The 14588-nt window shown below is 30.7% G+C and overlaps 1 protein-coding gene across 3 annotated transcripts in view; it reads right to left on the minus strand.

The window, feature by feature from the left end:
• Window positions 1-524: 524 nt before the first annotated feature.
• LOC141460466 (serine/threonine-protein kinase SIK3-like) overlaps window positions 525-14588 on the minus strand; it is a 57072-nt gene continuing 43008 nt past the window's right edge. For all 3 annotated transcript variants that reach the window (XM_074140480.1, XM_074140478.1, XM_074140481.1), the window contains 6 exons: window positions 13690-13844; window positions 12923-13064; window positions 11001-11123; window positions 10081-10221; window positions 8501-8820; window positions 525-7562 (listed from right to left, as the gene is read on the minus strand). In XM_074140480.1, the coding sequence (XP_073996581.1) occupies window positions 7464-7562; window positions 8501-8820; window positions 10081-10221; window positions 11001-11123; window positions 12923-13064; window positions 13690-13844 (980 nt within the window). In that variant the 3' untranslated portion in view covers window positions 525-7463. The remainder of the gene's footprint in view (window positions 7563-8500; window positions 8821-10080; window positions 10222-11000; window positions 11124-12922; window positions 13065-13689; window positions 13845-14588) is intronic.

Raw genomic sequence — 14588 nt, forward strand, 5'->3', positions numbered from 1 at the left:
TGTACCCGTACAATATTTAATCACGCGGTTTGCTGAATGATTCATACAAATATGGAATTACCCACAGAAACAATTAATAAACAAATAAACTACCGATCACTTCTTGTAGTATTCGCTTTTTCTGTAACCGTTTTTGCTGGTATCAATTTTTGTCTTATCATGCGTTTTACGTACATTATAAAATAAAACAAAACAAGATATAGGGTACAATTAACTAACCAAAGAAAAATCGGGCTATAATTACATTATGTGAGCCTTAGAAGAACGTAACTTGTATTATCATCGTTGTTGGCAACAGAAAAAGGAGTAGAACTTCAGTATTAATAAAAGAGTCAAATGAACAAATAAGTAAATAAATTTTTTCTTCTGATCGTACTCCCCTAAACTTCATTTAGCACGTTAACATTGCAATCGACGAATAGAGGGAGTCTCGTTACAAAACTACTATCAAAGTACTTTCCTGTTATATCAACTCAAATAGTATGTAAGCAATGATCAGCGTACCTGTCTTTCAATCTGCATCATTTAAAAAAGACCACTTTTAGGCCTCTAGAACAGTAAGTTCCTAAACTCTCATCTTCATCTTCCTCATCTTGGCAAAAAACTCCCGGCCTTCTGAAAACTACTCTCGTCAGCTCATAACAAAGTCATCTGTCAGTTTTTCTCCAGTATAATAAGTGAGGGAAATTTATACTTTTTAAATAATTTTGACGTTGGTTAAAACTTGTAAGAAATTGTAATTTGAGAAGCACTAGAATAGGTTCCCATTTTAGCCACTTAACTAATAATAAAAATATGAACAAAGATGATCTCTGATCATAAAATGAGATTGAACAGAACCAAGAAATCAAGATCAGGTGATGATGGGTAAGGTTACTATAACCATCAAATACGCAACCTTTTAGATAAAACTTTTTAGATTATTTACATGTCTAAGTAAGAAAGAATGAAAGATATGAAAATGACCGAAAAATATTTAAAATAATTGTAATAATACTGAGTTGAACTCAATGGCAGGAAAATGCAAAAAGTTATTTTAGATTTTTGAGGTGCCCCCCATAGATAGACAGAAAAATGCTTTTATGGATAATTTTTGAACTTACCCAATTTAACAAATTTGGGTACAAAGTATTTTTGTTCACAAGGCGAGGAGAATGATACTTTTATTTCAACGAAAAGCTGTTATTTCTTTCTTCAACTGTACATTTAGAAAAACAAATATTTTTATTCCTTTTCATAAGGTGATGCAGTTTGTCTTAAAAAATAGTTCACTCAATTAGTAACCGAATTGTTTTAAGTTCTTTCTCAATTTCTCACCATTCAATATTTGTCTGTTTGCCCAAATCAATATCATTGGGCAATCAATTTCTGCATCGCTGACTCAACTCTCCCCAATACATTTTTTTCTTATTAATGTTCATTTGTAAGTTAAATGAAAACTTGGTGGTCGTATTCACTCCATAAATATTTTGTCAAGGAAACAAGTTCGTAACTTTGAAAAGATCTCATATTAATTCCCCCCATCCATATTAACAAAGCATTGCCTATCATACCTTTTTTCGTCAGTCACAAATGATAGAAAATTTTGTTGGCATCACAAACTAGATCAATTCTCAAATAAGAAGGAAATACAAATATTAAAACAGGAAAAGATTAAAGATCAGCAAACACTTAACAGAACAAAGTTAATAATAAAATACTTTATTTTAAAGATTAAAAATTCTTTTTTTGTGTTTGTTTGTTTGTAGCTCTGTAGACAATATTAGTCACATAAAATAACTATAAAGATTGGAATGGTTTCAATAATATTAATTTATTTGCTTTTTATTTTTCCCAACACTTCATTAACTTCCATATTTACAACTTTTTCATTTGGAAAAAACTCAAAAGTAAAATTAGAAAGTAAGAGATCTAAGTAAGCTATATTTTTTAGGGTACAGGAGAAGCCAAGCGAAGTTTGGCTATAACGAAGTCAAAATAAGCAAGATGTAAAATAAACTAAATTACACGAAGAATTGACTTTTTAAAAAACAAAAAAAGTTTTACACATAAGAATGAAACTAATAATAATAATAAAATATATGATGTATATATTGTTTCATTAGATAATACAGTTCAGTGCAAATAGACGAGGACAAGTGAGATTGTTTTGTGATTATTTCACAAATGATCGTATTGGAATTTTCACTAGAAAATTGAAGTTACTTAGAATACACAAATACATTTCAAAAGCATGCTCTTCCTGTATCAGTATCTTGAACAAAAAATAAAAAATAAATTAAAAAACCTGTTCTTGTAATTTCCTACAATTTACAGCTGGAATTAGATAACATTCTAAACCGTAGCTATGCTAAAACTACCAGGGTTCTGTATTTTTAGAATCAAGAATAAGGTAGAGAAAACAACGGAAAATACAGAATGAAAGAAAGCTGTTCGCCTATTATACGGACTGTCCAGATTAACTGTGAGAAAGAGACAGAGTGAGTGAAGGGAGTGTGTGTGTGAAAGAGAGAGAGTGAGGGAGTTATAGCAATTTGCTCGAATGTTAAGTCGTTCAGAAAAAAATTGGTTAATTTGTTCTTTAATTAACCGACTATAAGTTTACCAAAACATTTCCACATACCTGATTTTACAAAACCTGTTTTCTTTATTCTACTCCAAACTTTTCACAATCCTCTAACTTAATGCAGATAATTAAAAATTCAGAAGTGAAATCCTTGTATGAGTCACAGAAAATAATAGTGAGCGTTTAAAAAAATATTTAAAAAATAATAATTAATTAAAATAAATAAAAAATCACACTTCACGTAAATGTGATAACAATAACATTCACTGGTAGATATTATAATAGATTTAAATTGTATAAGGTTTTCTAACGTGAAAAATAGCTTAAGAAACAACAGAAAAGCCCAGTCGAATACAAATGTAAATTAACTACGAGTATAAATCGATCTTCCATTTTGTATTCGGTCAAATTCGGCAACTTCTTCACTGCCATCAAGAATTAGCCATGGTTACTAATAAAAGAAATGGCTTAATTATAGGTTTTGAGGTTCCCTGAATACTAAATAGATAAAACAAAATTGGCGTTTGTTTGAACGCTTTTGTGTGAGCATAAGCAAACACTAAAACTTAATTTTAATATAAGAACTATTGCCACCGTTTTGTTACCAAGGTTTCGGATGAACTCTTTTAATTCCAACGTGCAATTTTTCTGAGGTAGGTTTAACAATTTTCCACGATTTCATCAAAATATTTATTTAAATGTGTTATTATAAGTTGTGAGTAAAATATTATACACTAGATTTTATTTTTTAATTTTAAATTCTAATAGGCTCCGTGATTTCCGAAAAGTTACAGGCCAGGCCAGCAAAGCTAAGACAGATATACTGTAGTACTGCGTTCGATACCCTGTCTTGGCCTTGGTTTTTATTTTATGGTTAATAAAATGAAGTAAAGTGGCCGCCACCGTTCATACCAAATTTGGTAGTTGGACGTAAAGTCCGCCTGAAAAAAATAGGCTTACTATACATCTCTTACTTTCCCACGTCTATTTGCAAAAACTGTAGATTATAAAATACATTTGAAAAAAAAGAAATGATATAAACCTTCAATTAATATATGTAGTAGCCAATACACGTGCTTTTCTATTCACTTTTACACATTAGGTCTATGAAATAAAAGAAAAAATAATAAAATTTATTAATTTTTCTACAGCCACTGCAGTATTGAGTGAATTTTTCCTCCCTTTGTTTAAATGAAGCTTACCTTAAATTAGTAAGGCATATTAGTATACTATATGGAAGTCAATTTATACATTTTTTTAAACACGAATTTATATACATCAAATAGCTGAAGGAACATATTTCAATTTATTTATTTTTTAATTATTTTACTGAAATCACTAAACTCCATTTCATGGAATAAATATTAAATTTATTTAGATTAAAGTTTTTTTTTTATTTACTTATTTATGCAGCTTCAAAAATTAAAAATGTTTACCTATCTTATATTTATAATATAAGCATAATGTATTTATCTATTTATTTTAACTTTTTAAAATTAAAAAATGACTGAAAGATATTATACATAAATATTTATATCATTTTTATTTTTGATTATATTTAGAAGTCTTATTTACAATCTATGTAATTTAATAAAAATATACATTCTTTTATTTATTGCATGTAACTTTTTTTTTTGCTTTGTTTTTACTTCTTAAAAAAACAAACAAAAATGAAATTATACTATAATACAGTATTCACAATTGACAAATGTACAATTTTATTACTAGTTATGTATTTAATTTTAAAAAATTAACAATGAAAAATTACGAAAAAAAATAATTAAAAAACTAACAGTTGTGAACACATTGTTCCAAATAAAGAGCAATAAACTTTTACAGTTTATTCTTTAGTTTTGTGCATTTTTATGTATGTATTTATTTATTTCATTACTGTTATTATTTTATTTATTTATTTTTATTATTTTTTTTTTTGAAAAGGCTTTCTTTTTTTAAAATAAATTGTTTCGCTTCATTTCCACGTTTCTTTCTTTACAATAAATCAAACATAAAAACAAATAACCTAAAATTATGCAAAACAGAATTGCACATAAGAAGTCCTAATTATAGAATTCTTTTTTTGTGTGCTTAGGCTTAAAAATAGTCAAATATTTATTATAAAATGATCTATACACAAAAAAGGCAGGCTATTTGTTATAAGATAATCACGTAAAAATGATCAACTCCATATTCTTAATATTTGGAACCAAGATTAAAAAAAGTTTTCAGCAGAAAAACAAAAAATCAATTCATAATTTACAAATAATTACTATGTGTCTAGGCGAGTCCCACTCTCAATATTACTTTTTCATTAAACTGACATTCGCCCATAAAATCGACCGCACGGCTAATAATAGGACAACTGAATTCCTCAACTGTTTGCCTTACGAACGCTATCCAAGTTCAGAAGCTCAGAATAGATATATTATTAGCTTAAGCGCATTATAAAATACGTTGTGGACGACACGTACTGGAGTGCTGGCAAAGCCGGAAACTATATAATAAAGAATACTTCCACCTCAACAGATTTCTTAGACTCACCATTAAGTAGCCAAGATTGTGAAAGAAACAGACAGTTATGTGTGATTTTTTGAGAGGCACGTTAGTACCTTTTATAAATATAATCCCTGCGCACTGGGATAGAAGATTCGTCTGCAATATGACGAATTCATTGCTAGTAATCATGTTATAACAGACCTGAATTATCCCAAAAGATACGCATTATGATTACAAGGAATGAATAATCAAGCAAAGAGATAAAGATGGTTCAAGGGCCCTACCCTTCCTGATGTGATCACAACAGTCTCTACCGTAGCCTTGAATCACCTAAAAGTAGGTGATCCACATTAGAAAAAGAAAACAATCACCTTTAGTTTTTGTAGAATCATTACAAGTTTGTACATTACCTAAAGAATTGGCGAAAGCACGCCCCAATTATTATATCTGCTGGGAGATACAGCTTGAATGAATAATAAGCAACGATAAACGAGAAAATGTGTTGGGGAGGGCCGCCAGAGAAATGAGGATTATTTTCTCTTTTCTTAATAGAAAACCAGGTTATTGCAATGAGTAAGAACTAATTAAAACATCATCAAGATGAACTGAGAACGATGACGATTTGAGCGCATAACACACAAAAGGAGATCCAAGAAGATTTTCGAAAAAATTCCTTAATGATGGTACCTACAAATAAATAAAAAAAAGTACGAGAAAATGTGGAAATATCTTGGTCTAGCAAGAGAAATACAGCTAGCTATACAATGAGTTATTCTGATTTTGTCAGAATGAGATAGAACACTAAGTGGAAATTTAAAAATGGAATTGATGATAATAATATCAGCAAAGACAAGTTCGACAGCTAAATAGATGCATGGCGTTTAGTTTAACTCTATAATTGAGTTTGTTAAAACAAAACAAAAATTATAACAAATTCTAGCTAGATTTCTATTTTTATTCCATATTAGATTAGCTAAGTCTGGTCAGTTCTCTTAAACATTAACACGAAACATCCGTAATTGTAATCCGCAAATGACAATTGTTGTTTAGCTTTCTTAATTAAAAATATTAAAATTGATGATTGTCGTACTGATAGATACGGAATTTAATAAGACGTTAGTGACAGAATTTTCAGAGATTCTGCGACAAAAAAATGACTATTTCATAGCAACCGAAGTAAATCAAAAATCGGGGAATCACAAGTAGTTTGTTTAAAAATCAACTTTTTCGGAAGTTGTTTATTGTTATCATACAATCCTAAAAACTCTTAGCTACATTTTCTGACGAAAATTTCATGGCTATTACTAATTTTAAAAACCAATATTACTTGCTGATTGTTAATTGGGCTGCACCATGAAACCAGTATTATTCTCTTTTTTTTCAATTTAATAACTACAAAAGTTAACAAAAATTACCTTCAAAGTACCACCACTCCCGAAGCATCTGATACCAATACGTAGGTCTGTTCAGAAAGAAGGCAAAAGATTACCACAAAGGGCCAACTAAGAGTCAAGCGTGTAACAACATTCGTGATTCAAAACAAGCTAATCTGCAGATCATAAAGCATTAATTTTTTGGGAGGGAGGAATATCCTCAGCATTTATTATTAATTTAAACGCTCTTTGTAACAATTTACAATCGCAATTTTCTACTACGTGTTTTTTGCAGGAAGACCTTTAAACGTAATCTTTATTCTTTCATTACTGGATACTAGATTTAATAACTAAAATGTCAAAAACCTTCTTAACACATATAAAGCTAAAATCTAATTTTATATATACATTTTCATTTTATTAAAAGCCTTTTCAAAAAAAAAAAGAAGCTAATTTTTATTTAAGGGAAGAACAACAAAAAAGAAACTAAATTTAGAAAATATAAAACATTTTGAAGAGAAAGGAAATAGCTGCCTGAAAGTTTGCACTCATTTAATAAACAAGTATTTTCACATACTAAAAAATTATCCTCCTTTAATATCAATATGGCACAAAACTTTAGGGTGTTCCTTTCTTAAAATTTTACGTTTCTCTTTATCCACTTTAATCTGGTTTGTAGTGCGCCACGATATGAAAACACAAACGCTCACAGCCGATACTTGATTGAGATCACAATGAAGAAAAAACAAAAAAAAAACACAAAACTAACCGTTGTACACAGTTTTGTTTCCACAATAATAATTAATAAAAATAGTAGTACTTACGTTTACAATTATAATATTTAATTTAATGAACCTCTTTTCTCTGTGATTCCTTACTTCCTTATTTTTTTTTTCTTCCTTTCTCCCCGGATTCGCTATCCCTAATGTTGGCGTTAAAAATATAAAAATCTAAATGAAATGACTAGATGAAGGTGGCGCATTGTGTGATGGTGCTATTTCGTTGTCGAGAGAGGTAGATTTTTGGAACTGTTAGCTAGTCATGCAAGCCACCAACTGTTGACACAAGGCAGTGTACTGTCCTTGATCTCCAGAGATCCGACGCATTTTCAACTGAGCGTTTCTTTCAACCTAAAAACAATAACATGAACAAATTATCCCAATTATTTATTATATTATATTTAACTAAGGCAACGTGAAATGTAACGTGAATGGATAGATAAATTTCAAATAAAACTATGCTACCTATCTAATAGATTTACTTACAGATGAAGAGGTGAATTCCTAAATTCGATCACCTAAATGAACATGTTTTCCTCCGAAAAAGAACTCATTCATTTAAAGCAACTAGGCCAAAAAACGTATTCCCCTTTGTTATTGAAAAAAATATGTTTATAACTTTGAGATGATAGCTCGAAAAGACAGCTTTGAAACGGTTACTCATGCTACGATAAGCTTCACCCACTAAACAATGATGAAACCTTCTACTTGGTTATCTCCTTCAACATCTGTTATCGCATTATTTTTATTTAATTTTTTCTCTTGCGTGTTTCTTTCTACACTTAGCAGAAAGTTAAATTTAAAATTTTTTCAGTTTTAATATTAAAGTTAGAATTTTGAGAAGAATGGTTTCAAAAAAAAGTGATAGTATGTAAATGAAATTATCAACGGAATAAAAACAAAGATAATATTGACTTCAATTAAAAAACTGTGTGATATTTAAAAAAGTTACCAAATTTAAAAAGGGTAGGTTTTTTGACTTTTTAGAAATAGGTGTTCACTTTTGGTGAGCAATGAAAGCTGTAGTCTAAAGTTTTTTTAAATAAAATGCCTCGTCTTATTTGTTCAGTTTTATTTATAAGGACCGTGATGTCTCATTTATTTATTTTTTAATGAGTGATGTATAAATTTAATGTGCATATACAAACAAAATCATTTGAAGTTCATTTAAGCCCTTTCCTAGAATGAACCAAATTGGGTAACAAGTAAAGAAATTGAAATGTTTAAAATTCTTTAATTATAGATTTCGGTAGCCTTTTCTAATAATAAAAAAGAAGAAGATATTCTACCTGCAATTCAACGTGGAGACCAGACGGAGACTGCAACGCGAGCGCAGGACCATCTTTAGTGTAGCACTGGAAGTCTGAGGGTGCAATTGCTGATACAGCTTGTTCAAGTAGGCAAATTACTTCAGAAGCAGCTAAACTTGAACAAAATTCAGATAAGGAAACTTGGAATGAGCCACTAACAGTCTTCTGAAGTACTTCTGATGCGAGTAAAGGTGGTTGGGAAGTTACCGCAGGTCCTGACCACACTTCGCCTTCAGAATCAGTTACAGAAATAACTGGCTGTATTCGAGCGCCAGCTAATCCATTCTTGTCGGCAGAATCTGCACATTATTATTATTATTTTATTTTTTTAATAGAAAAAAATGCATTTTTATGCAATACATAAATAATGTGGACAGTTGAAAGAACATTTTCGTTTTCAAATGTTATTTTTATTCACCTCAGGACATTTTTATCTACTGACATAATGATATTGTCATCTACAGTAAGTGAATAAATTTGAAGATTACATTTAATTTTTAATTATTTGTAAGCAGCAGTGGTCCCGATTCCGGCGACGCTTGCAAGCAGTTGTGTCTTCTGGTTTTTATTAGATATTAAGAAAATATGTTTTTGATTATTATATTATAAATTGTATGAAGACTTGAAATAAGTAAATAAAGTAAAATGTTCTTTAACCATTACTCAAACACTGATTGTTCAGTCTTATTATGTGTTTGTTCAATACGACTGCAGATACGAAATTTTAGTAATTTTATGACATTGCAAAAAAACCTGTAGCCAGGAATATTTAGGGGCGTTAAATGAACTCTTCTGCTCATAGTTTGATTCTAAAAAGTTAGGGATGAAGTTGCCTCACACAGCTGGCTTGGGACGAAAGAAAGATTCAGGTTGACCTTCAGTGCTAGAACGATGTTTGGAGTCTACAGCAAACAAAAGTATCCGCCATCTGATCTGAAAATGTTGCAATCTACCTTAAACTGTCACCTTCACTACATCGATAAAGAATAAGAAGAGGATGTAGGCAGGTGCTTCACGATGTGTCCCAGGCCAGTGACATTTTTAATCGCCATTTTCATAAAAACATCAACCATGTGTACACTTGAGCAATCCAGCTGTCTCTGCTAACGTTTATTCATTATATTTTATATAATAATAAACGCGTCACCTCACTGATGGAAGTCATACTTAAATTTGAGTAGAGAACAGTACGTGATAAGCTTAATGACATATTAGGACTGTATAAATATTTACACAATCCGAGAGGTTCTGAATGGACTTAAAATCCATTAGAACTCAAATTTCTAACCGGTAGTGCTATTTGCCTTAGCAACAGAGTTTATTATTATTAATTTTTTATTTTTTACTTATTTATTTTTTGAACGAGAGTTTAAAGGCACGATTTCAAAAAGGGAGCATGGGAGCAAAAAATAAAAATAAAAATAGAAATTACAAAAAATTACACTTGGATAGGTGGCCTAAAATATTCTGTGAAATTAGATAGAAAATTTCCGGCGAACGAATTATTTTAAAGATCTTTACACGAAATAGTAAATTATGATTTATAAAAAAACTCTTACATGACCAATCTTCTTCTTGGATCCTGGTTAGTGGTGGCGATGGGCTAGGATGTACATTAATTCTCAAATCAAGAGGCGCACTTACGCTTCCATTATTGCTTACAAACTGGTAGTTATTAGCCGTTCCTTGGGTTATAGAGCCTAGTGAGAGTAGAAATAATACTGTAATTTTCAGCTAATATTTGTTAACAAAGTTTAACACATTTGTACAATATTTATATAACTTTATCCGTCACAGCAAGCATGTTTCCTTTGTTTCTGTCCGGTTTCGGATTCTCACCCATCATCACACACAGAACAATGACAGCAAATGATATGAACATTAGAATTTATTTCTGTTCAGTGGTTTGTTCGGATTCAAAAATTATCTGCCATTATTTTTTTATTAATTAATTAAGGCGTGTCAGAATCAGCGTGCATTGGTGCCTGGTGCTTTTTACTATGCTCTGCCGGCTTCTAAAAAGAGTAAATCTAAGATGTTTACGATAAGTTGTTTTAGTAAGAGTACCAACCAATATTTGATCCTCCACCGAGGTAGGAGTAGTAGTATGAAGTAACGAAATGAATGTTTCGTTGGGATGAATTGCTGATGGATTATACCAGCATGAGTATATAAAATACATACTCCTAAAGTTGCATTAGTAAAGGTACAAAACAGTCGTAGCAAAACCTTCTGTAGAAAAATAAATAAATAAAATTAAGAGAATTGACACCAATTCGAGTAATATTTTTGCTGAAATTTTCATCCGTTTCAGTAAAAAAAAAATTAATTTCTATTTGAAGAGTTTTTGTAGGACATTTCCCAATTAAAAGATCTTAAAATAAAAGAAAACAAACTACTGTGACGAATAAAAGTTGGACATTTAGTGAACAATTAAGAAAAAATAAAATATTTTTAAAAATAACAATTAGGTACTAACCACCTCCCGTGCTTGTGGCCCCAGTAAATATATCTGGCTGAAGATGTAAACTTTGTAAATGTTGAGATAATGCTCCTGAATTTTCACTATACCTAATGCCACCTGAATAATGTATAGGAGATCCTGCAAAAGACGATCACCATAATTACTCTTAATTTGTTACATGGCCTAATTTATTTATTACAAAATAATGCATACAATTTACAGGGTAAAGATGTTTTTGCGAACAAACTTTCGAATTTTTTTTTTTTTTTAATATTGTAATTTTCTGAAGAAGACAGCACCTAGCGTTTATTCTGGGGTCACTATCCGTTTCGAAACAATATGATACAAAACCAACATGAATTTATCTTATAAAACGTTATGTTAGGAATTATTTAAATCCCACTTACATTGTAGCAAATGTAACTGTAAAGTATGTAGAAACAGTTTAGAATAAAGCCCACCTCAGCGGGAAAACGTTCAAGCTAAATTCAATAAGGGAATTTTACATGAGTAATGCTTTATAACGTTTACAGACTTATATTAAGTTACACTAAGACTCAAGAAAGTTCTAGATTGATTTTAGGGTAGATTATTAAAAACTTCAAAATACGTACATCCGTTTATGTGATTACTTTCAACTTGGAATGTTACCCTAACATTATTTCTTAAATTATGGAGGCGATAGGATTGTACATTTCACGAAAACACACTTTACAAGAAAGCGGATCCTCGTAAGAAGAATGCAAGATCCAGTTCATGAATTAACGCTGATATGATGTAGCCTTAGAAACTGAATCGGATGTAAATATATCCAGAGCAATTTCAGTTTATACGTTTTGAGAAATTAAGGAAGCCAACTCATCTGGAGACAGTACATCAACACAAAACTTCGACTCGACTGAAACAGTTATATCCATTAATTAACAGAAAAACACCGCTCAAACACTCCAAGAAGCTCCTTACCTCTTTTAACAAACGCCTGCTCATTCTGGACTACAGAGCAAGCAACACACAGTTCAAAAGACTAGACTTTCAAAATAAATTATAGCGAAATGCACAGAATGCCCCATGGTTTACCAGGAACACATTAATATACAGAGAACTCGATATTCAAGCCATTCACATTCACAAGACCAAACTAACAGATAACTTCTTCTTCACCCTTTACATACTGCTAGCCATATCTCATTACGTCTTTGGCAAGCCCACAACTTCAAGAAGATTGAAACCACAACTATAACAAGACTTTAGTAGAACTGAACTCCATTTGAAATATAGATATCAATATTTATAAAGCTCTTGGTAAGATGGCTCATCTTTAAATAGTGTAAATATACATATGTATAAGGAGGAAATATCTAATAATCATTTTCGCACGAAGAGCAGGTTATTGAGACAGAAAATGCAACTTCAGCGATGATAAGAGGGAGTGAGAAGCAAGTTTTTTTAAAAAAATATGTTGGCTCTCATGGCAATGAAGTCGACAAGCAGAAGAAAGAAAGATACCGAATTTATGGAACTTCTCAGGCTTCTAAGAAGTTGGAGGCGAACCAAGTTTGTAGTTGGCTCTTCGATCAAAACAGCTCTTAAATATAACTTCATACAAGTTCTGGTCAAAGATGTTTGGAAGTGTTTCTTTCTGTCGATTCTATTTGACCCAACAGTATCAAGACCGAAGAAGAGGTGGAGAGGAGCTAGGTACGGGGATAATCCAAGATTTCATACCTGATAAGCCATCCAGTCTTTCAGGAATTCATTTCAAGATAATTTTTTGTCACGAAAATGTTTGATAAATTCCTTTTTAAAGATCCCTATTTAAAAGTCTTATGAATGATTACGAAATTTCAATTCTACTCTCAAAAATAAATCCTTATTTATTGATCTTTTACTGTTCCTTTAAAAATGTAATTAACTTGTATTCATTTATTGATATTTACCTGCCGGCGTGAGAGGGGATACTGCACCAGAAATCGCTTGGGGTGGCGATGGCGAAGGGCTGACTCTTATCTGTTGCATATCCATTGTATGTCTTAACTGTAACTCGGCTGCAGAAACGTCACTGCTACAACTGCTATTCTTCTACATCAACAACAAATTATATCAATCTAAAAACCTCTAAAGCTTTATATGTGGCGTCAATAATATCTTTACAATTCAGTATAATCTGTATAATCAATTGAGTATACTCTTTGAAGATAAAAATTGAAAAAATAAAAAGAAGAAATTCATTTTAATCAAGAATTCTGACCAGCTTCGTATGTTTATCTAGCTTCATGAATTGCGAGTGCTAACATAACGAAATTCAATGGAATTCATAAATTTCCACATCTAACATATTTACACAAATTAGACTGCATGTTATGTGCAACAAAACTAAAAAACGGAAAAAAGGTAAAGGTTAAGGATTCATAATTTCTGAAAGACCTTTAATGAGTTATTGGTTAAAATCGACCAACCGATTTTTTGCCAAATTCCTGAATCGACCATACATACATTTTCCTCAAAAACGACTCTAACAATTTTATTTTATTCACTATTCACTGTAACTATTATTTTTTTATTGAATTTTCTTACACAAACCGGCAATCTTGAAGATGGATGACAATCCGAACTACACAGAATAAAATGTTGCTACGACAGGTAAAATAATAATTGTTGACACAATCATAATTTCAATTATTTATTGTTTAAGAATAAGAAATACCTGTAACTGCTGATGTTCCAACTGTAAGGCTCTAAGGGTAGGTTGTTCAGGACTAGCGGTAGAATAATGATTGGAACCTTCACTAGCCCTTCGTACTGGCGAATACCGTTCTCCAGGAAAATGTAACGTAGTCTCCTTCAGGCTTTCTCGTCCGCCTGAACCAAAATTCAAAAATTATAACCATTTTACAATGTCTAGAAAAGTACAAAATTTAGCAAGGGTTTTAAGTGGAACTAACATATTCTTTTAAAATCAAGTTCATTAGCGAGAATCCTAGGAGTTAAAAATTCTTTCTCGTACTTATAGAATTTCCAATTAAAATTATGCTGCTTTTTTTATTTAGCATAATATAACTAATCTTGCAGTTATGAGTATCAAAAACTCCAACATTATTTTTTTATTCTGTTCTTTGCTTTAAAAAAGAATCAAATAATTTTTTTTTAATTAAGATATATTCATTTTACAAGAGCTGACTAAATTTTTTGATACACTTAATTTGTTTCAGCGAAATTAATGTGGCAACTGACCGAAATTTTAAAAGTTGAAAAACATATTAACTTGCTCAGTTATTACAGTTTTGTCAACAGCTAAAAATTATCTTTAAAAAAAGAGAAGTAAAATCATAGATAACTATCATCTAACTGCTGAGATAAGCACGATGAAAAGAGATTACCTTCAAACAGGTTATCGTTAACCTTTAGGTAATAGAAATTTTAGCAACAGATGTTCTGATTTAAATTTTTCAGTTGTTTTCACAGATGTTATTTAAAACTAGAAAATAAAAATAAAATTAAGTTGAAATTAAAAAATTATTTAAAATATGAAATTTGTTTAAACCACGCTCTCAAGTGATTCCCGTTTTTTTTGACACCAAGATGCACCTAGTACACCTACCTATT

Source organism: Rhodnius prolixus, unplaced genomic scaffold (assembly GCF_049639745.1).
Source record: "Rhodnius prolixus isolate KJV_2025 unplaced genomic scaffold, Rpr scaffold_6, whole genome shotgun sequence".
In the NCBI taxonomy this organism is placed as follows: domain Eukaryota; kingdom Metazoa; phylum Arthropoda; class Insecta; order Hemiptera; family Reduviidae; genus Rhodnius; species Rhodnius prolixus.